Here is a 24,597-nt window from a genome sequence, read left to right as displayed (position 1 = left end):
ATCAAAATGTTCAGATTGTTTGCAACATTTATTTTATTGAAACAATTTGTAGGAAAGAAAATCTTAAAATTATTTTCCTTTTTTGGATTCAGCAAATATTTTCTGGAAATTTTCCTTTTATTTTGGAGGGGAGGGTAAATGTGAGGGGGAAGGATAACTACTGTGGTTTGAAGCTGAAAGGAAATACGTTTGACCCACAAATTCACACTGACTCAGAGGTCAAAGGTCAGCCAAGCTCACCAGCCATAGGTCTTCTGCGGTTTGGGCAAGGGGTCGTCAAAGAAAGAATCTCCTTCATCGAGGTCTTCCTCCTCCTCCAGGTCCAGGTGCTCCCTCTTGTCGGCAGAGATCTCCTCCTTCTGCTGGAAATCTCCTTTACTCAGAGAGCGTTCTGAGTCCTAAGCAGCGACATGACAAGTTCAGATCACACCGTGCACCCCAGACTGGAGGTGAGCAGGTGATGAAGACGCGGTAAAGAGGAAGATGTGGAGGCCGATTAAAGCTGTAGTAACGAGGTCACAGTGTTTCAGAGCAAAAAAGTTAGATTTGATCATAATCAGCTGCAGGTCTCAAACAAAAGCTGATGTTCAGCAGCCGGGAACTTCCTGTATGTTTCACAATACAAGCTTTTAAAGAGGCAGCAACACAAGTTAGAAAAATGTTCACGTCTTCATTCAGAAATAAACAAATCTATTTAATCAGTAAAACTAAAGATGTGTACTCTTTTGCAGCTTTTATTCTTAAAGATGCGAACAGGAAGAAGCCATTTTATCACATAAACACAGAATAAACTAGGTTTATGGTGGCAGTGATAGTGTCTGGTGAATTCAGATGCTGTCGCTCACAGGCTTAGTGTACTGCCCCTCAGCAGGCTTCCTGAAGTCCGCCAATCAAGAGAAATACAGCAGTGAGGGGAAGGAGGTAAAACGTATTTTCCCATAATCGGATAACTGATTATTCTGAACTACGACTGATGCAAAAGTACTCTGGAAAGTTGGGGATGTTTGAATATTAAAAGATTTAAAGTTAGAGCCTTTCATTTTATTTCCTAACCAGAAGAGCTGTGATCATTATAGCTGATGTCTTATGAGATGAACATAAGTCATAACATGAATAGCTTCCTGTTTCTGAGCTGTGACAGAGGAGGCCAGAGAGGAGCGTTAGTCAGAAGTGCTGCTGTTTATGGTGATGGTTAGCAATAGCACAAAGTGAGTCTCTCATCTGCTCCTCATTGTGTTACCTGGGCTGCTGTCTGACTTTGTCCTCTGAGGCCTTTATACCTGGGGATCTGTGCAGGACAGGATAGCAGCTATCAGCTAACAGGCTAACATCAGTGCTACACGGCTATCAGCTAACAGGTTATATCAGCTCTACATGGCTATCAGGATAGTATTACAGCTAAATGGTTATCAGCAGAGCTATCAGGCTAATATCAGCACTACACAGCTATCAGCTAAAAGGCTAACATCAGTGCTAATATCAGCTCTTAACATTACAGCTAAATGGTTATCAGCAGAGCTAACAGGCCATCATCTTCACTACATGGCAGTTAACAAGCTGAAATCAGTGCTAGCATTAACTCAATGCAGCTACCAGCAGAACTAACAGGCTAACATCAGCATCTTCATCTTGGTGCCAGCAGCTGTAACTGTGTTAGAACACAAATTAAACTGTTCTAATTCTATTTTGTGAACTATTTATCCCACAGTTTTCCTTCTATCGTGTACACATGTGCTAAAGTCTGCTGCAACCTGACCTTTAGTGAACTGTTTACTTTTAGGTTTGTTTCTGTATGTGTTTTAAATATTCTTTTAAATATTCTTTCCTTATCCAACTCAATTTTATTTTATTTAGCTAGCACCAAATTACAGCAACTGTCACCTCAAGGCGGTCGCGTTTGGGAAAAAAACAAAAATACAAACCCAGAATCGCTGTGATGTCACCAGCTTTAAATACAGGGAGATGAAGTAAAGCGGAATGACCTTTGACCGGTCAGATGACAGAGCAAACGTACCTTACTGACTTTCTGCTCAGGTAACTGGCTATGAGTCACACCCATATCAGAGTCCTGAAGCACCTGAACAAAGATGAGACCTTGTGAGACTCGGAGTTTCTGAAGAGCATTTTCTCGGATTTATACTCTAAATGTTTCACATTAACTCATAAAATGTGATCAGAAACCAAAAATTGAGTCTCACCACACTCCTGCACTGAGAGAAGAGCCGCCGGTACATCCCGAGGAACTGCTGGAAGTCTATAGCTGTAAACGTATTGATCAAATCAACCAGATCAATCAGACACAGATCAGTCAGAGCGCCATCAGAGTTTCTCATCAGTGTGATTGGTTTAAAATCGTTTTCTTACTTGTAGAGAAGTCTTTGTCTGAGGCTCTGAGCTCATCAGTGACGAACCTCTCCAACAAGTTCCTGTAGATCACACAAACAGATTAACCTTCATCATCATCGTCATCATCCTCAGACTCTTTCCGTGTCCCTCTTCACTGTCTGAAACAGGAAGTAAAACCTACTTGTTCACAGCGGGGAACAAATCAGTAAAGATGTTTTTCAGATTTTCTCTCAGCACTGAGCCGCTGTGGTCCTGCCGGGGGTCAAAGACAAAAGATCAATACTTGCAGCCTGTGGTTGGACAATAGCTGATGACATCACACACAGGTACAGTGTGGGGCTCACCTTGTCGTAAAAGTCAAACTTCTTATTGGCATTTGTGATCTGTTTCTGAGTCAGCTCCTACAACGAGGGGAAGGAAGGAAGTAGTTTATTTGCTGATAAGGATCAGATGTGACACGTGTGAACCTGTGACCTCACGCTAAACCTCTCTGAGCACGCTCAGTGATCAAAGAGCTGAAGCAAGATATTGGCTGAGATTAGATTGCAGCTCACAGAAAACAAACCACAGATTAAACCAAACCGGTGCAAGCAAACACACACACACAAAACACACGCCTTATATATACACACAGACACACATTGAACAGAAACCTTGGGGGGTTAAGGGATAACTCTGGATTATTTAATCTCACACTCAAATTGGCCTCTGAGTGATGCCACGGATGGAAAAATGTTCAGAGACCACGCCCACACCAACCCATAAATGCCCCTAACAGCAGGACGGGTTGACGAACTGACCAATCGAGCTCCAGAAATAGCACGGAGCCCCCCCCCTCCTCTCCACGCTCCTCCTGACTCATCCATCTGTGGCGTCAGTGTTCAGTTGGAAGTGAGTTAAATGAATCATTTTAAGTCAGATTCTCATGTTTGTGTCAGCTAAGCCGTTTCTTTCAGAAGGATCAAACGTGTGCAGCCTAATTTTACATTTTGGTCCATTTCAGTTCTCATAGTCGCTCTGATCTTCTGTATTGTTCTTCATGTTAGCTCCACCTGACTGTCAGGGGTGAAGCCCTGCCCACCTGCTGCTTCAAATAATCCTTACTGATCACCTCATTGTTTACTTGCATGTAACCACCAATGTGATTGGTTAGCTTCTGTCATCCACAGACTTTTTTAGCATTTAAACGAATAAAAGTCCAAATGTCTTCAAACTACACAAAAATTAAACAAACTTGATGTGGATCATACAAAGCTGCCGTGTCAGAGTCCAGAGCTGAACAGAAGACTTCATGCACGTTACTATCAGTACTAGTGTCAGTAGCAGTACTGTAATACCAGTACTGTGGGCTGGTTGCGTGTGCTGCAGAGTTCGGAGCAGAAACTAGGACACCCTGAGATCAACAGGAAACCAAAACCCTCCATCTACTGACATCATGACCCAGAATAACCCACACAGACACACGCACCGACACACAAACACACCAACACACACACACACACACAGTGAAGGAGAAGTCCGCTCATCTTGGGAATGCTCCCTCCTTGGTCTCCCTGCTCTCACACGCACACATTCCATCAATAACTCTTCATCACTTCACTGACATCATCATCCTCAGGAGGTTTGTCTCACCTCAGCCAAGGAGGCCGTTTTGTCCCGGTGGCGCCCCCTCCTGACAAGCTCCAGCAGCAGTGGAGACTTCCTGTTCAGGTCCAAGTCGGAGAGGCCGAGCTCCCTGGAGACCTGATCCCGCCCATCCAGACAGCTCGCCTGGACAAACACAGCAGCAGGAAGCAAATAAAGCTTTATCAATAAAACTAAACCAGAACTCGTCCAGCCGGCACAGGCCTCACGCTCAGCAACAGCATAAACATCCTTTATTGGCTGATACTGGCTTCTTTGTTTAAAAAAAAAAAAAAAAAAAAAAAAACCACACAGACAAAACTTTATTTAAACGCTGAGCAGACATGGAGCGGACACTTAAAGGTCGTGTTGCATTTGTCAGCAATAATGTTTGCATTATTGCAGTCCGTTCACCCTCATCAGTGAGCCATCGGCACCCTTACTCGCTGACAGCGTACAGGTTGAAGTCTGAACTCGCGAGTAGGCTGAATGTATCACCCCTGAGCCTCCCAACGACACCGGCGCTGTCTGCACACCTGTCAGCAGGCCTCCCTTGCCCTGCAGCTTCTCATTGAACCCTTCATCTAAAACAGAAACAAAGTTCTTACTGTTGTCACCATGCAGGGTGGGCGGCGTGAACACGCTAGTTTGCAACTGTGAGAACTTGAAAACAAGGCGACACAGGAGCCTGAAATTGACTCCATCAGTGTATCTACTAAAAATCTCAGAGGAGTTCAAATCTTAGTGTCCTCAGAGGTCAGAGATCAAGTGTTCTGAAAACGACAGCAGGAAGCTCCTGCTGAGTAAAGTCAGGCCTAACAGAGTTTAATCTCAGCATACCAGTAAAATCATCATCATCAGCCGATCTGACAGTCATTACTGTTACCGATGGCTCTCTGCACGTCTAGCTCCATCTGTGCTGGTCCTTGAAACACCTCTGCTGTAAGGTTGTATGAGGGGATGCAGAGGTGGAGGTGCAGCTGGATGCTTCTCTGCTTGGGCCGAGCAGTTTGTTCTAACGTGGGAGAATCGCATCGTCCTCGAGGGTTTGTGAGCTTTCCAGAGTTTGTAACTAAACAGAGAACAGAAACCGTCACACAGTCGAGGGGAAGCCAACCAGTGATCTAAGCTTCAAACCCACAAACCACGAGAAGGAAAATTGAGTCAGTTTGTGGTCGCGAGCGCGCCTCAGCGAGTCCTCGGCTACAGGAGGAGGAAACCGCTCGCTGTGTGGCGTTGAGCTTCAAGTGTTGAACACGGCGTTCAGGAGCTGCTTCGGTCCTTTGTTATTTACACATCATCGCTCACATTTTCTTTCCAGTCACAAGCCGCCATCATCACGCCTCTGATTTATCGATACACTGGAATATGTATTATTATGGATCCTCTACTGATACCACAGCTCTCATAGCTCAAACACTCAAACAGCAAATACAGCTGCACTTTCTTCACAGCTTCATGACACCTGAAAGCAGCATGAGGAGTCAGCGGCAATGACGAGGAGGAAGAGGTGGAGGAGAAGCTTCTGGTACTCACAGAGTTGATCTCTGGCTCGAAGACGGCGAGGCTGAAGTCCAGGTTAAAGACCTGCAGGAAGTCCACGATCAGACTCGCCACCAGACGACCTGCAAGGGCATGATATCATCACTATCACCATAATCAAGATGCATCACAGGGAAAACTTCTCTCTCAGCAGCTGAGATCATCTGATGCTGTGTTCAGAGACAATCTACCAATCCTTATCACTCATCAATCACTTCACGTATTGATTGATTACCTGGCGTGTCACTACTCATGATCTGTAAGACTGATCAAACACTAAAATCTGATTGATGTGACTTTGCTCGCATTGTCCTGACACTAATTTTAATGAAGCTTTTTTCTTCTCATTGTTTAACATCATTTAATTCCTGAAGGCCACAGGAAGCATCAGCATCTCATCACTTATTCACACAATTTAATCCCAAAAGGTGAAAAACATCCTGCTGGAGATGTCCAAACTCTTCACATGCCTCTGAAGCAGGGAACACTGTGATGAGCACTGTGATGTCACTAGGAAACCAGAAAACCATTTTTGGTCAGACGAACACGTCCTGACCTCCAACTCTCTGCTCGGCTTTCACACCACTGAACGTGGTCACTACTCATGCCACAGACCAACCAGGACTCAGCTGCAGGCCTCCAGTTTGACCCCAGTGGTTTAAACGAGCGTATGTCTGTGTGCATGTATGTGTATGTGTGAGCATGTCTGTGGCGTCCTGCTGCTGTGTGTTTGTGTGACACCCTCAAGGGCCAAAGAGATCAAAGCTCTGATCTTCATCATCATCAATGTGACTGCTGCTAAATAAAGGACAGAAAATCACATACCAACAGGAAGTCACATAATGCAGGAGTGACCCAGAATCTCAGGGTGTGAGTTGGAGTTAGCTCTGATTGGTGGATTCCTGTTAATGGAGCACACCTTATAAAAATACTGACACCATGTAAACGTCACAATGAACACCTAAAATCCAGGTGAACTCCTGCTCGTCAACTCTGTCTGCTCCCTGCAGTGGTCTGAGATAAGACCAGCTGACAGCTGTAGCCACAGTGCCCCCCTGTGGGGCACATAGGAGCTGCAACGCCTGCTGACCGAGGTCATTGCAGCCTTAACCTTTGCTGTCACAGCTCCAAAGAACGCCAACTGGTCTGTTCAAGAAAACCGGACTTACCATACACAAAGAAATGTATAACAATCATATCTTGTTGTATAAGGACTGCACTGCTTCAGCCAAATCTACATACTATTCTATGTATTCTATTAAACTATGGTTTAATCAGTTCTAGTGAAGGTAACTCCAGGTCTCTCGTTTCATTGTTTAGTAAAATTACAAAACCTCCGGACTGCTGATTTTTGCAACTCTCATATCTTTTTTCACTCATAAAATCGCTGATATCCACCAACAACTTAAATCTGTAGGAGCTTCTAGCTGTGAAGTAGACTTTCTGTTTTCCTCTTCCCTCCATAGCTGATGTACCAAATCTTACTCAAAAATCAAAATCAACCACTTGTCAGCTCGACCCTCTTCCCACTGTGTTAGTTAAAGCTTGTCTCCCTTCATTGGCTCCTCCTATAACTAGTATTATCCACTCTTCCCTTAACACTGGAATCATTCCTCCATCCCTGAAAACTGCTTCTGTCACTATAATTCTCAAAAAGTCTGGTGCAGATCCCAATAATTTTGATAATCTCCGCCCTATATCAAACCTCCCCTTTATTTTGAAATTTCAGTCTGGTTTCCGCCCCAATCATAGTACAGAAACGGCTTTGTTAAGGATTACTAATGACCTTCTGATGGCAGCTGATTCTGGTCTTTTAACCATCCTCATCCTTCTCGATCTTAGTGCGGCATTTGACACAATTTCTCATGGTATCCTCCTGAGCAGATTAGCATCCATTGGCATTAGTCACACCCCCCTTGCCTGGTTCACCTCATAGCTCTCAGACCGCACTCAGTTTATCCAACTTAAATCACACTCTTCAAGTTTCTTTCCCGTTTCTGCTGGTGTGCCCCAGGATTCAGTATTAGGGCCCTTTTTCATTATCTACATGCTCCCTCTTGGCCAAATATTCCAAAAATATAATATCAATTTTCATTGTTATGCTGATGACACCCAGCTCTGCATTTCCTCCAAACCTAATTCATCCCTTCCACCTACCTCCCTCTTATGGAGATCAGATCATGGTTCTCCTCCAATTTTCTCAAACTTAGCAGTAATAAAACAGTTTTACTCACTGGCACAGCCTCTATCTTAACCAAATCTAACAGTTTCTCCATTAAAAATTCCCCCATCCTTCCTTCCCCGCAGGTAAAGAGTTTGGGTGTCATACTTGACAGTCCTCTCTCATTTCATAACCCGATCTGCATACTTTTCACTTACGTAACATTAACCAGCTTCATCCCATCCTTAGTCAAAGCTGTGTCCCAGATGTAACACAGGCACTTTTATTAACATACAGCGTAGATGTACATTAAAAAATTACTCAAAAATAAATTATCAGCATTTATTAATAGTGCTCCATAAATAAAAGAAAACAATGTTGTTTTTGTGATAACAAAAATCTCACAATTGTGCAATCAAAATGTAAACTAACAGACGCTGAGTATAATAACAAAGAGACAGATTTCACAGCTGCTCTGTTCCCAAGTTCTACAGCGTGACTGAAAGCCTGGAGTTTGAAATCCTCTGTGTAACCGTGTCTTTTAACAGGAGCCATTTGAGGTCCCAATACGCACACAATACGGTAACATTACGTTGAAGCACAGTACGTATTACTCCGCAACAGTGGCGGTCCTAGCCTGTTTGGCGCTCTGGGCGAACACTCCCCACTTTTCTTGTCCATCTTCCATTGGTTTTAATTTTGCACTCCAGTATGAACACCCATCCCTCAACTCGAGGATCACCACAACATAATCTAACACACCTACACCTTAGTTCAGCGTTCCCCAACCTTTTTTGCACCACGGACCGGTTTATGCCCGACAATATTTTCACGGACCGGCCTTTAAGGTGTCGCGGATAAATACAACAACATAAAACTAGCACCGGCACCGAAAAAAAAGAAGATTTATTCATAACACACGTGAAAAGACCCAGGAAAACCAAGTTAACAATAAAAATGATAACAAAATAACGCCAAAAACTGATAAAAACCCTGAAAACCATGCATTTCACACCCGAGCCTCAACTCTCGCGGCCCGGTACCAAACGACTCGGCCCGGGGGTTGGGGACCGCTGCCTTAGTTCACAGATTCACTTTGTCTAGGGTGCATTTCTGAGATTTCACACAACCCAGGATTCAAATCGTGAATAGATAATGGGCTTGGATTTACAACATTATAAATTAAATGTGCTCTATTTGGAAGCAGCAGGGCCCCCTCCCCTTTCGATGGGTTGTGTGTAAGACTTTAAATCATCAAACTGTAAATTTTAAATTGTTATTGATCCCTTTACCCCTGGTCCTAAAGTGTATATTTATTTTCTTACTATTCTTATATTTATTGTTTGTTTACTTGCACTGCTGTAACTGGAGCCTCGTCGTCTCGTCTCTCTGTATACTGGACTGTATTTAGAGGAGATGACAATAAAGTTTACTTTGACTTCAGCAGCGAGCAGGCGCACCACTTTTCGTGTATAGAATTTCGAAAAAACATGGGTGCAAATTATAAGTCTGTATTATAATGTCTGGTATTTTCGTGTTTGTTGGTTTGTTTTTATTTTGTTTTATTTTGCGAGTTGGTTATTAGATGCTGCTCCAGCCAGTCAGAGAATCCCCCGCCGCCCCGCCCTCAACTCCCTGTGCCGCAGGCGCACATCGCAGACGAGGGCGACCTTACTCCCAGCAAATGGGCGATAGAAAACCGATCGGTGCCTATGCCATTCCCAATATGCGCTGGCATGACGTCGGGGCAGCATAAGTACGAGCATTTTTTTTTTTTTTTTTTTGCCGATGCCCGTGATGCCGCCCCCACCACGATGCCGCCCCGGGCAACCGCCCGTGTCGCCCGTATCTAAAACCGCTACTGCTCCGAGGGGCTCCAGACTACGGTAGCCGTAATGCTCCAACATCATCCATCAAGCGATGCGGCTTCGTAGTTCGTAGCTTACCAAAGTCGTACTAAAACATTTTTTGACAGATTGCTGAGCGCCGTGTACCACATAAAATCGGTTCACGGTCATTAAGAACAACCAGAATTCATACATAACGTGCACTGTCAACTTTTGAGAAAGCTGTTAGCGCGGTTAGCTCGTTAACACGTTGATGCGTCCAGCCCCACGCACAGGGCGATCCGCGGTAACGGAGATTTGCTGTGTCCGTCTTGTTGTTGCCTGGGGATGGGGGAGGGGGACTTGTGTTCAGTGAAGGAGAGGCGAGGCCGAGTAGAGACAAAAGAGAGGCAAACTTGCGGCTCCACAAGTATAATTATAACGCAACATATACCATATCGATATAAACGATGCTGTCACATCTTATATCTCGTATAAAAATATATCGATATTTAAAAAAAATAAAAAAACCTCGATATATCGCCCAGTCCTACTGCTGCCATCCTTGTCCATAGTCTTATTACTTCCTGGATCGATTATTGCAACTCTCTCTTATTTGGTCTCCCTAATAAGTCCCTCCATAAACTTCAACTTCTTCAGAATTCTGCAGCTCGGGTCATAACTCTTACGGTGTGTTCACACCGAACGCGATGGACGCGAATAGAGCGTCAGGTTTACATGTAAAGTCAATGGAAAGGCGCGATGACGCGCGATTGCGGGTCCCGCGAAAATTCGGAAGCAGATTTGCGTCGCGAAAACGCCAAAACGCGTGAAACGCGCGTCAGTGTAGCGCGTCAGTGTAGTGCGTCTGGCGCGTTTGACTCGCGAATAAAACCACGCGCGTGAGTTTTTGTGTTGCATTTTGTGCATACGCGCGTTTCGCGTCTACCGCTCGAGTTGGAAAAATCTGAACTCCAGCGTCAAATCGCGCCGCGACAACCAATCAGGAGCCTGGTGACGATTCAATGGAGGGGAAGGCTAGATCAATGCGGTAGCAAACAACTCGGAGCTGTACGACACCAGCTGCTTTCAGTACCGAGACAGGAATAAAAAGGACCGAGCTTGGAGGAAGATATGTGAAGAGATCGGGCAACCTGGTAAGTTCATTCATTTCTCTTTTGAAAGTTTTCACTGACCCGGGGAAGCCGCACAAAAGCTAGCAAGCCACCGCTATTTTCCCACTGACGTACAAATACCGTTCTGCTTTTATGCATGTTGTCATTTAGGAATATATTTTATTGTTTATTAATAAACAGCACACAGTGGTCCCGCTGTTCATCCGTCACTGCTTTGCTTTTTCGCTGATTTTTTATTGCACAGTACAGCATTGCATTCTGCAGCCTGATTGACAAATCTCCTGCGCTTGCCAAATTTATCACGTTTGGTTTTGATAACCATCGCGTCCAATAGAAAAAACAGCACAAAAACACCCATAACTATGAGCCTCATTCGGAAATAGACACCTGCACCGTGAGGGAAAAAGGCGCACGAAAGTGGCGGGCAGATGAAGACAAACCGCGGCATAATAATACTTTTACGTTTTGCAATCTACAAAGGTTTGCACTTTGAGAATCAATTGTTTGAACTGTGACCAGGGGCTAGTTATTCTGAGAACCCCTGCAATAAATGAGGGACCACTGTCTACTCTACGATTATTATATCCAACCTGTTAACATTTAATACTGTATTGATAGAACCAACTGATTCTGCAGCAGAGCATCCCCAGTCCCTGAGCTCCTGCTGCTGCACCCACAGATATGTACAGCAAGCACTGATACCTTTTTAGTCGGTGGGATTCCCTTGTGATCACCTTTACTAAATATCTACAACCAATCTGATTATATCCTGTTATTGTTTTTTTTTTTTTTTTTTTTCAATGTTGAAATTAAAATCTAGTAGCAGCCTTCTCATTTCTTTGTGTTTTGTGCTGTTTTACAGGCCCACAGAGGAGGACGGCTCCGAGGCAGATGAGGGACGGGTCCCAGGACGGTCCATCGGCGGTGGAGCTGGCCATCCTGGAGTCCCTGAAGAGGCCACACCAGTCTCCAATGGAGCATTTCCTCCTCAGCCTTGTTCCTGCTCTGGAGAGCAGCTGGTCCTTTTTATTCCTGTCTCTCTGTAAATTCTTATATTTTATATATTTATGTTTAATGTTTTTCTGTTTGAGACTTTTAATATTATTTCAAATAAATGTTTATAATGACTAATGTCTCAGTTCTACTACACAGCAAATGTTGGCACACAACTTGACACATGTAGAATTTATTTCATATTATACTAATGACAAAATATACTGATACAGTGGGATGCAGAAGTTTGGGCAACCTTGTTAATATACATTATTTTCCTGTATAAATCGTTGGTTGTTACAATAAAAAATGTCAGTTAAATATACAGGAGACACACACAGTGATATTTGAGAAGTGAAAAGAAGTTTACTGGATTTACAGAAAGTGTGCAATAATTGTTTAAACAAAATCAAGCAGGTGCATCAATTTGGGCACCACAAAAAAGAAATGAAATGAATATTTAGTGTATATCAATGTGTGTGTCTCCTATATGATATATGGGGTGCCTTTGTCTGGATGTGCTTCCCATCCAGAGCTGCACAGCACAGAGGAAAGTTCCAGCGCTCCTGGAATCCCTCTGTGATGGACCGCCAGTCTCCAGGTGAAGGCACAGCCATGAAGTCGTCCACTAGACAGTCCCAGATGGACGTCGCTGCCTGGGGGGTGATCTGGCTCACCGTGGACACACCGACTCTGAAACTGAACGCGATGGTCCTGAAGGAGTCCCCGGTGACAAGGAACCTGGACAAAATTGTTCAAAATCAGTATTATGTGTACTGCAGTTACAAAATACATTATTCAAATTCCAAAATACTTTTGTGATGTCAGATATAAATCACAAAACTTAAATCTTACATAAAACATTTTGTAATTATAAGGATAATTACAAAATGTATATTAGATAATATCTAAAACAGTTGTGTTTTGTTTTAACTTTAACATATCATAATTTGATTGGTAGCAACTTTCACAACTACAGTGAGCCAATCACTCATAATTCCTAAACATGTCAATCAGGTAGGAATGAAGTGAGACATTAATAGAAATAAAGAGTTGTGTGTTGACATGTAGCCCTTTCCTTGCTTAAATCATTAATATTTTTGAAAAATTAATCTGTGATAAGACAGCTTATCAAGATAGAACCACGTAACTAGAGATGAACCAAACTGTTCACAGTTTTATCTAACTCTGTTTTAATAAAGGCTGTGACCCCTGCTATAGAGTCTGACAGCTGCAGGGATTATATACAAATATTCAACTATCCCAGAATTAAACCAGGTCTAAATAAAAAGGAGTGAGTATCACTACAAAGGTTAACTCAGTGGTCCTAATGCTACAGTTTGATATCAGCAAACACCGAGCGCATACATTGATGTGACACCACAGCCATGCTATCATGCAAACACTGATAACAGCATAAATCGAATTAAATCGGGACTTGATGAGACCTTCTGAGTATCACTAGAAATATTATAAAGAGTCGTCTCTGTACCACAGTTTGCTTTCAGTAAACACCGACAGCATTCACTGTTAGCATAGCACATCCATGTTAGCAGTGTATAACTGGATGGATTAGCATATTAGCACAGATATCAATAAAGGACTACCGTATTAAATAGTTTTACTAACCTCAGGCAGACGGACAGGCGCTCTGCAGGTGGGATTGAGCGTCTGTAGTTGGTGTCTAGGCGGGCGATGCTGGGACCGACGAGGGAAAGCAGGTCCTCAAACTGGCCGACGGTGATAGCGCTGGAATCGGCCGTCATCCAGGCGCAGCTCCTGGAGCAAGTCATGAAACTCACCAAACTGCTCATGCCTCTGGAGGACCTGATGGACCCAGGTACGGCGAGGACGTCTTTTACGCTGCTGCTCTGCTCTCCACAGTACATAGAGAAGGGAGACTCTCTCTTCAAGCGCTAGCTCGATAGCTGCCATCTTGCAAAGATACCGGTCTGGCACAACTCCCTCCCACATTCCTCCCACATTTCCGGTTCACGCGCGTCAAAATATTTTGACGCGCGATGGATTTTTCTTGGACACGCGTTGAGACGCGAATGTACACGCGTCAAATTAGGGGCGTTTGGGGCGTTTTATTCGCGTCCATCGCGTTCGGTGTGAACACACCGTTACTCCCTTAAGAGACCATATTACCCCAATTCTTCAACAGTTTCACTGGTTGCCCATAGAAGCCAGGATAAACTTTAAAATCTTAGTTCTCACATTTAAGTGTATTCATAACCTCATCTTACCCTCCTTATCTCTGTGATCTGCTTCATATCCCCACTCTTACCCGCTCACTCAGATCTTCATCTGCCACTCATCTTGTTGTTCCTTCTACTCGCCTTATCACTATGGGGCACAGAGCTTTCAGTCGCTCTGCTCCTCGGCTCTGGAACTCACTTCCTTCAGCCGTAAGAAATATAGATTCCCTTCCCTTATTTAAGTCACAACTCAAAACCTACTTGTTTAAACTGGCTTACTCGCTTTAATACAGATTTTACTTGCTGTCAAATCGTGTTTTTTTTATTTTATTTGTTGTTTGTGGTTGTATTTTGTGTTTTTTGTATTTTAATTTATTATAATCTATTTTAATCTACTGTTTTATTGATGTCTTCTTCTCTTTGTAAGGTGACCTTGGGTTTTAGAAATAAAATGTATTATTAATATTATTATTACTTGTTGCCATTGTAACAAATACTGCAGTCTGATGATCAATGACATCAGGATAAGAAAGAAACGCATGGTGAACCTGCGGATGCTCCGCCATGGTGCTCACAGGCGGTTTCACTCTTAGTGCAAGCTGCTGGATCAGTGAGGGATTCTTTAGAGCATGTTTGAAATTATTTAAACCTTTATGAACTCTCTCGCTGATGAGTCTTTCTGTTGGACTAATTTTAGTAAAACTGTAAAATAACAGCCATGAAGCAGTGTGACCTTCATGTTTGTCAGCTTCACTATCCAAGGCAGCAACAGCACTGAACCAAGGTATGAAGGATATAGGCATAATTGATGTGTGGCGAAACCTCCATCCAGGCCAGAGGGACTTCTCCTTTTTTTCACCAGTACATAATACACACTCTAGAATTGATATGTTTCTTGTACCACAAAATATGATGGCAACAGTGATAGATTGCTCCTACTTAGCAGCTACTTTTTCAGACCATAATCCCATTAAACTTTCCTGGGCTACCAATATGTCGCAAAGTGTAACCTACAGGTGGAGGTTTAAAAATTATATGCTAGGAGACTCTGATTTTATTTCATATATGAACACTAATATTTAAATATTCCTAGATGCCAATTCAAACTCCTCTTCACATACCAATATTTGGGAAGCCCTCAAAGCCTATATGAGAGGTATGGTTATGTCATACGGTGCCAATAAGGTTAAAAAGGTCAGAGAGAAGATAACTAAATTGGAGATTGACATTAAAAACTTGGAACAGGAATATATTGCTACCAAAAAGGAAGAATACCTCAATATATTAACAAAAATAAGGTTGCAATATGATAATTTATGCACCAGCAGAGCAGAAGCAGCCATGGCCAGAACTAGATATCACTACTACGAATTTGGAAACAAAACAAGTAAACTACTGGCCTGGCAAATTAAGAAAGAAACATCTGATAAATTTATACGGACAATATTAACGGAAGATGATAAACTTCTTGATGAATCAGCACTCATAAATGCAGAGTTTAAACGGTTCTATGAAGATCTGTATAAATCTGAGCAAGGGGTCGACATAGAGCTGGGCGATAGAACGATAACGATATGTATCGCGATATAACTTTTACTCGATAGAGAAATTAAGCTATCGCGATAGACCTCGCCGCTCTTGTCCTCTTAAAAAAAAAAAAAAAAAAGGTCAGCCAATCCAAATTAAGCAGCGCAGAGCCGAACCAATCACAGCCGCAGCGTCACGTCGCGTGACTTGTTACGTACAGCACAAGTGCCAAGCCGCACGTGTGTTTGTTTGGGAAACAGCCAGCGGGTAATGGAGCCAGCGCGTAATGGAGGAAATGAGTGTGCCGACTAGAAAAATCAACCGAGCGTGACCGAAGAGAAAACAGATGATGGTTCCAATGCCGGAGAGATTGTCGAACGGAAGAGCCATAGAAGTTCCGTAGTGTGAAGGTATTTCGGCTATTTCAAGTCTGACAAAAACAGAGTAGCGTGCACTGTAAATGTGCCGAAAGCAAGTCTGGAAATACAATAAACTGGTGCATGCGTCACACTGTGCGCCACGTTATTGTTTCGGTGAAATGAATTTCTACAATACTGTTACTGTTAATTCTACTCTCTGCAGTGTTTAAATGCTTACATATACACACAGTTACTGTCCGTCCACACATATGACTCGGTTCTGCTTCTATGCCCCAGCTTTGTTTACTTTTTCCCGCCGAGGCTTCTAGACTTCTGATTGGCCAACATTTCTGCACGGTTAGGAATCTAGCGCCACCTGCTGCTTTGGCATGTTCATAGCAGCGTTTTCCTTCATTTCTGCCTTTATGTGTGGACGGGATTATTTTTTAAAACGAAAACGGAAAATCTCCGTTTTCAAAAATACCCGTGTACGTGTGGACGTAGCCTCAGTCTCTGACTGGAAGCGCTAATTCGTCATTCGGCTTTTGTCAGACTAAAGTAACTGTTAAAACTGTTTGAAAAGCTAAGCTATACAACAAGGAGAGATTGAGAATTTCCTTTTAGTTCTCAGTTTATTTGATATTGACAAAGGTTAGTCAGTTTTGTCTGTTCTTCTGTAAAACAAACTAAGATTTATTTTTAGAATTAATATTTTGTTTCTAAGTGGAATTGACAATTTAGTCTGTTTCGTTTGTTCTATTTTGAAACTTAAACGCTTTAGCGGCTGCCTTTTGTGTAGTTTGCAATATTTGCCTTTATTTATCTGAAAAAGTCTCATGTTCCTTAAGTACATCTACCCTGTTGAACTTATTATGGGAAATAAATATTTAAATAAAAACAAGCTGCTGATTATTTCACATTTTACTTGTGAGCAACGGCACATTTAAATCTTACAAATATAGTTATTTGGCTTATATCGTGATAGATATCGTTATCACCTGAAATGAAAAAAACATATCGTGATATGAAAAAATCTCATATCGCCCAGCTCTAGGTCGACAGTACTGCTGCAAAAAGATTTATAGATGGAATAACTCTTCCTAAATTACATAATGAGGACAAAGAACTGCTTGATGCAGATATATCTGAGATGGAGGTTCTTCAAGCCCTCAAGTGTTTACAAAATAATAAGACCCCTGGACCAGATGGATTTCCAGTTGATTATTATAAGGCTTTTTCTAATAAATTATTGACACCACTTACAAATATGATTAAAGAAGCTTTAGAAAATAATAAATTACCAGAATCATTGGAAATTGCAACAATCACATTATTGCCAAAACCGGGCAAGGACAAACAGAGATGTGACTCTTACCCTCAGCCTTTTAAATGCAGATTATAAAATATTATCTAAAATAATTGCACTTAGATTGGAGGACATTATGCCTAAGATAATAAATGCCAACTAAACAGGCTTCATTAAAAACAGACATGAAGCAGATAATGTGCGGCGTTTGCTCCATATACTGAATACTGCTTAAAAAAACCAAGACCCACTGCTAATAATCTCCATGGACGCTAATAAAGCATTTGACAGGATTGAGCCAAACTTTCTATTTCAGGCAATGGAAGCCATGGGCTTCGGAGAAAAGTTCACCCGCTATGTTAGGACACTTTTTAATGCCCCCAGAGCCAATATCATAACAAATAATGTGCTTTCTGGCACTTTCTCTTTAACTAGAGGTTGCAGACAAGGTTGTCCAAATTCCCCCTTGCTCTTTGCGATTGCGATCGAACCACTAGCAGTTGCCATCCATACTAATGCCTCCATATCTGGAATCAAATTCGGCACAAGTGAACATAAACTTTCTCTATACGCAGATGACCTCCTACTGTATATAACGGACCCTCTTAAATCAATTCCCTCTTTAATGAAGTGTCTTAAAGAATACAGTGCAGCCTCAGGATACAAGTTAAACTATACCAAAAGTGAGATTATGTTATTAAATATACAAGATAGCCGTATTAGAGCTCTTACTGACCCATTACAGTGGTGTAATAATGGATTTACGTATTTGGGTATACAAATTGGTAAATCCGAGGATCAAATATTCAAATTAAATCATATCAAACTGTTGGAGCAAACCAAACTTAATATTCAGAGATGGATGGATTTTCCATTATCTCTTATAGGGAGAATTAATGTTGTTAAAATGAACATTTTGCCTAAGTTTATCTACTTATTTCAATGTCTCCCTACAAATGTTCCTAAAAGTTTCTTCAAAGAGCTTAACAAACTCATAACGTCTTTCATATGGCAAAAGAAAAATCCAAGAGTCAAACTCTCCTCACTACAGGCCCCATATTCAAGGGGAGGACTTAATTTACCAAACTTTAGGAACTATTATCTTGCCTCCCAGTACCGATCAATTTGGATCTGGCTACATGCAGAGAGGAGTGAGGTTCGATGGGTTCCAATAGAACAACATGAGGTGAACCCCATACCATTAAAAGATGTTCCATTTTTAGGTACAAAAAAAATGTCTATCCAAGCTCACAAACAATTTGATAATATTAAACACCTTCTGTGCCTGGCAGGAATCCCACTCACTTCTGAAAATAAATATCTCTTTTCTTAGAAGGACACCCCTATGGGGCAACCCTGATCTCTCTTATCATATTGCTGACCCAATATTGCGGGGATGGAAAGACAGAAATATTCGAACTGTTGCCAACTTATACAATAATGATACATTTATTGACTTTCAACAACTAAAGGAAAAATTCAAACTCCCAGGACAAAATTTCTTCAAATTCCTACAAATAAGAGATTGGGTCAAAGAGAAATCCAAAGGATTATTCCCCGAGATTCCTAAAGAAACTCCTCTTGAAACGCATCTTTGCACCAAACCATGGAAGTCAATAAAAGGAATAGCATCTTCTATATACACTATTATCAATGAAAAGTTACCTGACTATAATAAAGCGTCTTTAAAAAGAAAATGGGAGACAGACCTGGGCTATGTCTATGAAGAGGTAGAATGGCACCATTTATTGGAACAGGCACAGACCATGTTAATTTCTACAAATCACAGGCAAATGCAATTTAATATATTTCATAGGATATATTATACCCCTTATAGGTTACATAAAATTGATATTAATTACTCCCCCAAATGTTTGAGATGTAAGGTGACAGATGGTGATCTCCTCCACATGCTGTGGAATTGCCCAGTGATAGAAGAGTTCTGGAGACGGGCCATTGAAATAATCTCAAGGGTAATGGGGATCCAAATCGAACTGGACCCAAAACTATGGATTTTAGGTGACACAGGTTCTATAAATGTGAATTATCACAAGAAATTTTTTATTTTACTTGCGAGTGCTGCAGTGAAAAAATGTATTCTGCTACATTGGAAATCTGAAAACTCTCCAACACTGAGACACTAGATTAATGAGCTAGCGTCCTACTGCACACCTGAGAAGATATTGCATAGTGTAAAAGGGAAATATGGAACCTTCGAAAAAATTTGGGGCCCCTTCCTGTCAGTACTACCGTCTTTGGACCTAACAGATCATAGAGATGACGCAAATCCCCCTGGGTCTGCCTTGAGTTGATCCCCGGTTAGGCCCTTCTGACTTGATTTCCTGAATGCTGTAGTTTTATCTTGTGGGATGTTGATTCCTGTGTATGAGAGTTTCTATAGATAGGTGTAAATATGGGCTGTCTGGATACACGAATGTGATGAGGTTGAGAGCCATACAGGGGTAAAGGGGTGGGGGGATGGTGGGAGGGGTTCACATGATGTTTTCTGTTTTGCTCAATTTTTTATTTTATTTTTTTTGAATTCTTTGTTCTTTGTTTGTTTGTGTGTTTGTTTTAAATTTCCGTAATTACCAATATTGTCATTATTATTATTATTATTATTATTATTATGCCTGTATTTTCTGTGTTTGGTTTTCAGATGTTTGAGGTTATCCATGAAAGGCATAGATACAAGAGTGTGCACCTGGGAGTGCTTCTGTGGTCAGTTGTGAGTTTTCTGTTTGTTTGTTTTTTTGTTTTTGTTTTCTTTCTTGCTTTGTGTGTATGTTTGTTTTTTTGTTCGTTTCCAATTTAAAAATGAAAATAAAGCTTAGAAAAAAAAATTTGTTGTTTGTGGTTGTATTTTGTGTTTTTTGTATTTTAATTTATTATAATCTATTTTAATCTACTGTTTTATTGATGTCTTCTTCTCTTTGTAAGGTGACCTTGGGTTTTAGAAAGGCGCCCTCAAATAAAATGTATTATTAATATTATTATTATTACTTGTTGCCATTGTAACAAATACTGCAGTCTGATGATCAATGACATCAGGATAAGAAAGAAACGCATGGTGACCTGCGGATGCTCCGCCATGGTGCTCACGGGCGGTTTCACTCTTAGTGCAAGCTGCTGGATCAGTGAGGGATTCTTTAGAGCATGTTTGAAATTATTTAAACCTTTATGAACTCTCTCGCTGATGAGTCTTTCTGTTGGACTAATTTTAGTAAAACTGTAAAATAACAGCCATGAAGCAGTATGACCTTCATCACTGCTAACCTGCTCGTGAAATGTTGCTGCTCAGCGAAACCGGCTGCAGGCAGGAAGAGGAAGTTGAGGAACTCACCGTCTTTGGTGTTGAGACATTTTTTCAGGCTCTCGTTGACCAGCGGACTTTTATTCTGAGGAGAAACATCAGCGAGAGCTCAGAACAGGTCAAAGCTGTCAGTCACACATCAAGACCATCATTGACCCCTCCCAACTTCCTGACTCCTCCCACCTCATTGTTCACTTTTCCAGACTACAAACTTAGATTTTAATCTAAACACACCATGAACCTGCTGTCTCACGTATTCCTGAATTTGAATACTTTATTAATGACGTAGTAATAGTCGCTCCAAGACACTAAAAACTGGAACTGACTAAACTAAAGTTAAAATATAGCAAAATAGCTCTTATTATAAATATTCCAGTATGCTACACAAATTAAATATATTTGGTTAAGATTGCCCTTGTTATGTGCAGATATTTTAGTGTGTGCTGTGTATTAGATGGAGGAGTTGTTCAGTGCTACATTACGTATAATCTCATGCTCTCGTTGTGACTGGCCAGCATGTCACAGAGTGAGTGGGAGGTATTGTCCGGCATTGTCCTGATCTTGGACTATGACGGACAGCACTGACTGATCAACACTGTGCTTGGAACTTCTGTGTGAATCACTCACCTCCAGTTTGTCCTGCTCCTCCATTGCCAGGAACACCGCCGCTCTCATCTCCGCCTGCAGGAACATGTCATCAATACAGGTAGTTATTGAAACCTATCAGTAAATTCATACATGTCATTCATGACAGATATTTCAAACTAAAAGGGTTTCCTAAATATTATTTCATTTCCATTCATCAGTTTTCTTCCAGTCATCGTATTCAGGGTCGTGGGGGGTGGAGCCTCTCCCAGAGGTGGGACACACCTGGACCAACCAGCGTGTTGCAGGACTAACAGCGTTTCATTCATTTGCTGTATTTCACATTATTTTTATATGAGCTCTCGGCGCAAATCTTCCTGGTTCCTGGATCAGATTTTAGGCTGACGGGTTCCAACTGTGCTGAAGTTAGCACGCACGAAACTAGACCTGCACAATCCACACAGCGCTTAGTTTAGATATAAGTCACAAACTGATCAGATATCAGTCACAAACTGATCAGATATCAGTCACAAACTGATCAGATATCAATAAGAGTGGTTTCAGGTTTGGAGGTAAGTCTTTCTCAGCACCTGACGCTGTCGAGTCACATGACAAAAACAGGGCGTGAAAGGAAATAAAAAAGGAAAACTATTTCTATTTGTTCTGTGAGGTTTCTTCTTCCTGGCTGTGAGCTTTGAGGTTCTATGCTGAGCCGCAGTTACACGTTATTAGTAATAAAATGTCTCATCTACTCTCACGGATGTTTAAACCGGTTTCAAAGGTTAGATCCTGCTTGATCGACAACAGCAGCAACAGAGCTCACACAGCTGCTGAACCTCTACACTCAGTCAGAACTTCATCTCTCCTCTCAGGTTAAATAAAATAAACCTGAAACAGTCTCTGAGCAGCCGGTTAGCAGTCGTTAGCTGCGAGTAGCTGTAGCCTATCCCGCCGTCAGGGCGTCTCACGTTAAACGTGACCTTTCACCTTCAGCTTGTTCAGAGCTCCGCTGTTCTCAAGATTCTGGATCAGCAGGTCCCGCAGTTCCGTGTCGTCCTCGGCTGCTGACATTTTTCTGTCTGAAGCTTAAGGTGCTAACGTAGCTAACTGCTGCTGCCAGGACAACACGCCAAAACAACCTGACGCAACTTCCGCCCTTTATTCTTCTGTTGCTCTTTAGCCGATCTGTACGCAGTTCAGCCTGAATGCCATCTTCTGGCTTGCAGTCGGAACTACAGCTGGATAATTTACCAGTTTAACAAACGGCGTTCACGGTCCGTGAGAGGGATTCAGCCTCACGTTTTTCATGTTATTTCTACTTTTATTATTTTTTACATTTAAGCCTTCAGTGTGGGACGGACAGATTTCGCAGGTCTTTCCTCCCCACTGCTGTCAGACTGTACAACAAAGACTCCAACTGATCAAACACACACATCCACACATGTGCAATAACACTAAGTGCAATTCTCTTTTCTTGCATCGTTGTATTTTTACTCAGTTGTATATAGAATTTGTATTCTATTTTTATCCTATTGTATATTTTATTCTATTTTATTCTACTGTATATAGTATTCTATTCTATTCTGTACAGTTGTGTACTGTATTTATTCTTATTATATTCTAATTTTTGCTACATAACTTTTGCACTGTCCACTTCCTGCTGTGACAAAACAAATTTCACACGTGTGGGACTAATAAAGGTTATTTTATCTTATGATTTCTAAGTTTCTGAGCTAGTTTGTGACCTTGTATTTATTATCTCTCCAGACGGAGTCTGTCTTCACATTAAATTAATAACTGCAATCGTTGCACGTCTGCTACAAAAAGCTTCAGAGGGGCCGAAAAATAAAACAGAAGACTCATAAGATCCCCGGTGAGTAGAAATACTGCACTGTACTGCAGGGCCGTGCAGAGAGGTTTAAAGGGGCGGGTGCTCGAAGTTAAAAGGGGGCACATTGAACCAGGCTGAATAACAACAACACACATTCATCAAGAATCTAATATAGGAAGGGCAGGGCTGTGTTGATCTGAGACTGTAGACATTAAAAAGTCCATAGGAGAGATGGTAGCTGATTAAACAAGTGTCATGAGATAATAACAAAATGCAAAGATTGGTGACAGCGCTTGGAACCATAAGGCAACAAAAAACTGTGAGAAATAATTTAGGCTCTGCCTGTGAATCACTCTTTGCTTCTCTTCTTCCTTCCATCCCATCATTTCATATATCACTCTCCACTTGCTGTCTACCTGAGAACAAGGCACAACTTGCTATTGCAATAAACTATAATCTAATTATCCACACCTAACAACTCTTGCACTTAATCTTTAATAAAATGATGACAGAAAAATGTTATAGCACTGCCTTTAGTAGCCTCACACAGCTCCTGCTGTTTCCTCCTCATGTCCTTACCAGGCATGTCTGGACAATGTTATATCATGAGTAAATCCATCTAAATAAAACACACACATGCACGCACACACAGTGACATTTTAGACCTTCTTCAGAATACTGTATATACTATGGGCATCATGGTGCTGATCCAGAATCCTTACATTATTATTTATTACTAGAGCTACAATAATAAAGCAATGAGGAGGGGGAAGTAATAAATATGAAATAATGTATTTATGATGATTCCATTTGTTTCACTATCCACTCTGTGCAGGGGCAAAGCTTATTACATTTTTAAACTGTAGAGATACAATCATTTTACTGCTGTAAAATCCAAATTTTGTCTTATTTAAAATATAAATCTAATATAATCTGCTTCTTAATGTATGTTCTTTAAAATACAGCGTGTTTTTTAACCTGTTAGCAGTCCTACAAATTTTAGGCAAAATTTGTAGGACTGCTAAGGGGTTAATATATTATAATTATAATAATGCATAATTATGTGGACATGCATACTAGATCGTTTTTTAGTGAAATATAATCCCTCCAGAAAGGCAGGAAAAGCCCTGTAACTTACTTTAAAACTAAATATGTTTCTTAATACTTTAAAACTAAATATGTTCCCTAAAACGGTGACAGAGCTACAGACCCATGACAGCCTTACACAGGTAGCCAGCAGCTATGACCAGCACTACTTGTGCAGTTAATAAAAGGACAGGTAATGTTTGTCGCGCTGTTGCACACACAGCACGCTCATTTGTTTCAGTTCGTCAGTTGCCACAAGACAACTTACCAACGTGTACGTAATAAGCTAATACTCCTGTGTGCTACACACTACAGTGTACGCTGTACACCTACTTACTGGTTTTGTCGCATCAGTCTGTGTCTCTGAGTTAACTTGTGTTTCTCCTACAGCTCCGGACCGCTAAAAATACGCGTGCTCTTTGTGAGCTCGTTCCCGGCTCGTAACCAGCGCGTTCTGCCGTCAAGGGCGATCATTGGTTAAATGTGATCATGTGACTGATGCAAGCCAGATCCTTTTATTTAGCAAAACTGTGATTAATAGTTAAATATCATTGTTGAGGGGTACAGACAGGACTCCGCACGCACGCACACATAAATTTTTTTTTTTTAAAGTTGCCTCAACAAAAGGGCACTTTGGGCACCCACCAGGAAAGGGGCGAGTGCTCAAGCCCCTCTAGCCCCCCCCCCCCCCTCTGCACGTGCCTGCTGTACTGCACAGAATACTGCATGCAAAAGGGTTACCAGAAATGACCAAAAAGCACC

At 41.6% G+C, this 24,597-nt stretch overlaps 2 protein-coding genes and 1 long non-coding RNA gene across 7 annotated transcripts in view; 1 reads left to right on the top strand and 2 right to left on the bottom strand.

Annotated features, from left to right (window-relative positions):
- cep43 (centrosomal protein 43) overlaps positions 1-24,280 on the bottom strand; it is a 43,013-nt gene extending 18,733 nt beyond the window's left edge. For 3 of the 5 annotated variants that reach the window (XM_082507031.1, XM_082507033.1, XM_082507035.1), the window contains exons 1-12: positions 21,906-22,068; positions 20,961-21,014; positions 20,364-20,418; positions 5,506-5,594; positions 3,979-4,116; positions 2,691-2,747; positions 2,528-2,598; positions 2,365-2,426; positions 2,199-2,260; positions 2,015-2,077; positions 1,241-1,288; positions 241-398 (exon numbers count right to left, since the gene is read on the bottom strand). In XM_082507031.1, coding sequence (XP_082363157.1) covers positions 241-398; positions 1,241-1,288; positions 2,015-2,077; positions 2,199-2,260; positions 2,365-2,426; positions 2,528-2,598; positions 2,691-2,747; positions 3,979-4,116; positions 5,506-5,594; positions 20,364-20,418; positions 20,961-21,014; positions 21,906-21,989 — 941 coding nt within the window. In that variant the 5' untranslated portion in view covers positions 21,990-22,068. Of the gene's footprint in view, positions 1-240; positions 399-1,240; positions 1,289-2,014; positions 2,078-2,198; positions 2,261-2,364; positions 2,427-2,527; positions 2,599-2,690; positions 2,748-3,978; positions 4,117-5,505; positions 5,595-20,363; positions 20,419-20,960; positions 21,015-21,905; positions 22,069-24,172 lie in introns of those variants that run through there. The other 2 variants (XM_082507034.1, XM_082507032.1) reach the window with 2 other exon arrangements.
- LOC309690157 lies at positions 10,547-11,761 on the top strand. The gene is made up of 2 exons (XR_014271615.1): positions 10,547-10,655; positions 11,497-11,761. It is a non-coding gene; the product is annotated as an uncharacterized lncRNA (long non-coding RNA).
- LOC309690150 (uncharacterized protein) lies at positions 11,959-13,609 on the bottom strand. The gene is made up of 2 exons (XM_082507080.1): positions 13,257-13,609; positions 11,959-12,368 (listed from the first exon to the last, which is right to left on the bottom strand). The coding sequence occupies exons 1-2, from the start codon at positions 13,514-13,516 to the stop codon at positions 12,098-12,100; spliced, it is 531 nt and encodes a 176-aa protein (XP_082363206.1). The 5' UTR covers positions 13,517-13,609; the 3' UTR covers positions 11,959-12,097.
- Positions 24,281-24,597: the final 317 nt, after the last annotated feature.

The sequence above is a fragment of the Aulonocara stuartgranti genome (assembly GCF_965226115.1).
Source record: "Aulonocara stuartgranti genome assembly, chromosome: 15".
Classification (NCBI taxonomy): domain Eukaryota; kingdom Metazoa; phylum Chordata; class Actinopteri; order Cichliformes; family Cichlidae; genus Aulonocara; species Aulonocara stuartgranti.
Note: the sequence above shows the minus strand (reverse complement) of the source record. Positions and strands in the feature narration are given on the sequence as shown.

Coding starts and splice junctions, on each gene's coding strand:
- LOC309690150 (XM_082507080.1), bottom strand. CDS start 13,516: ATGTACTGTGGAGAGCAGAGCAGCAGCGTAAAAGACGTCCTCGCCGTA. Junction 12,369..13,256: donor CGCCTGTCCGTCTGCCTGAG/GTTAGTAAAACT, acceptor AATTTTGTCCAG/GTTCCTTGTCACCGGGGACT.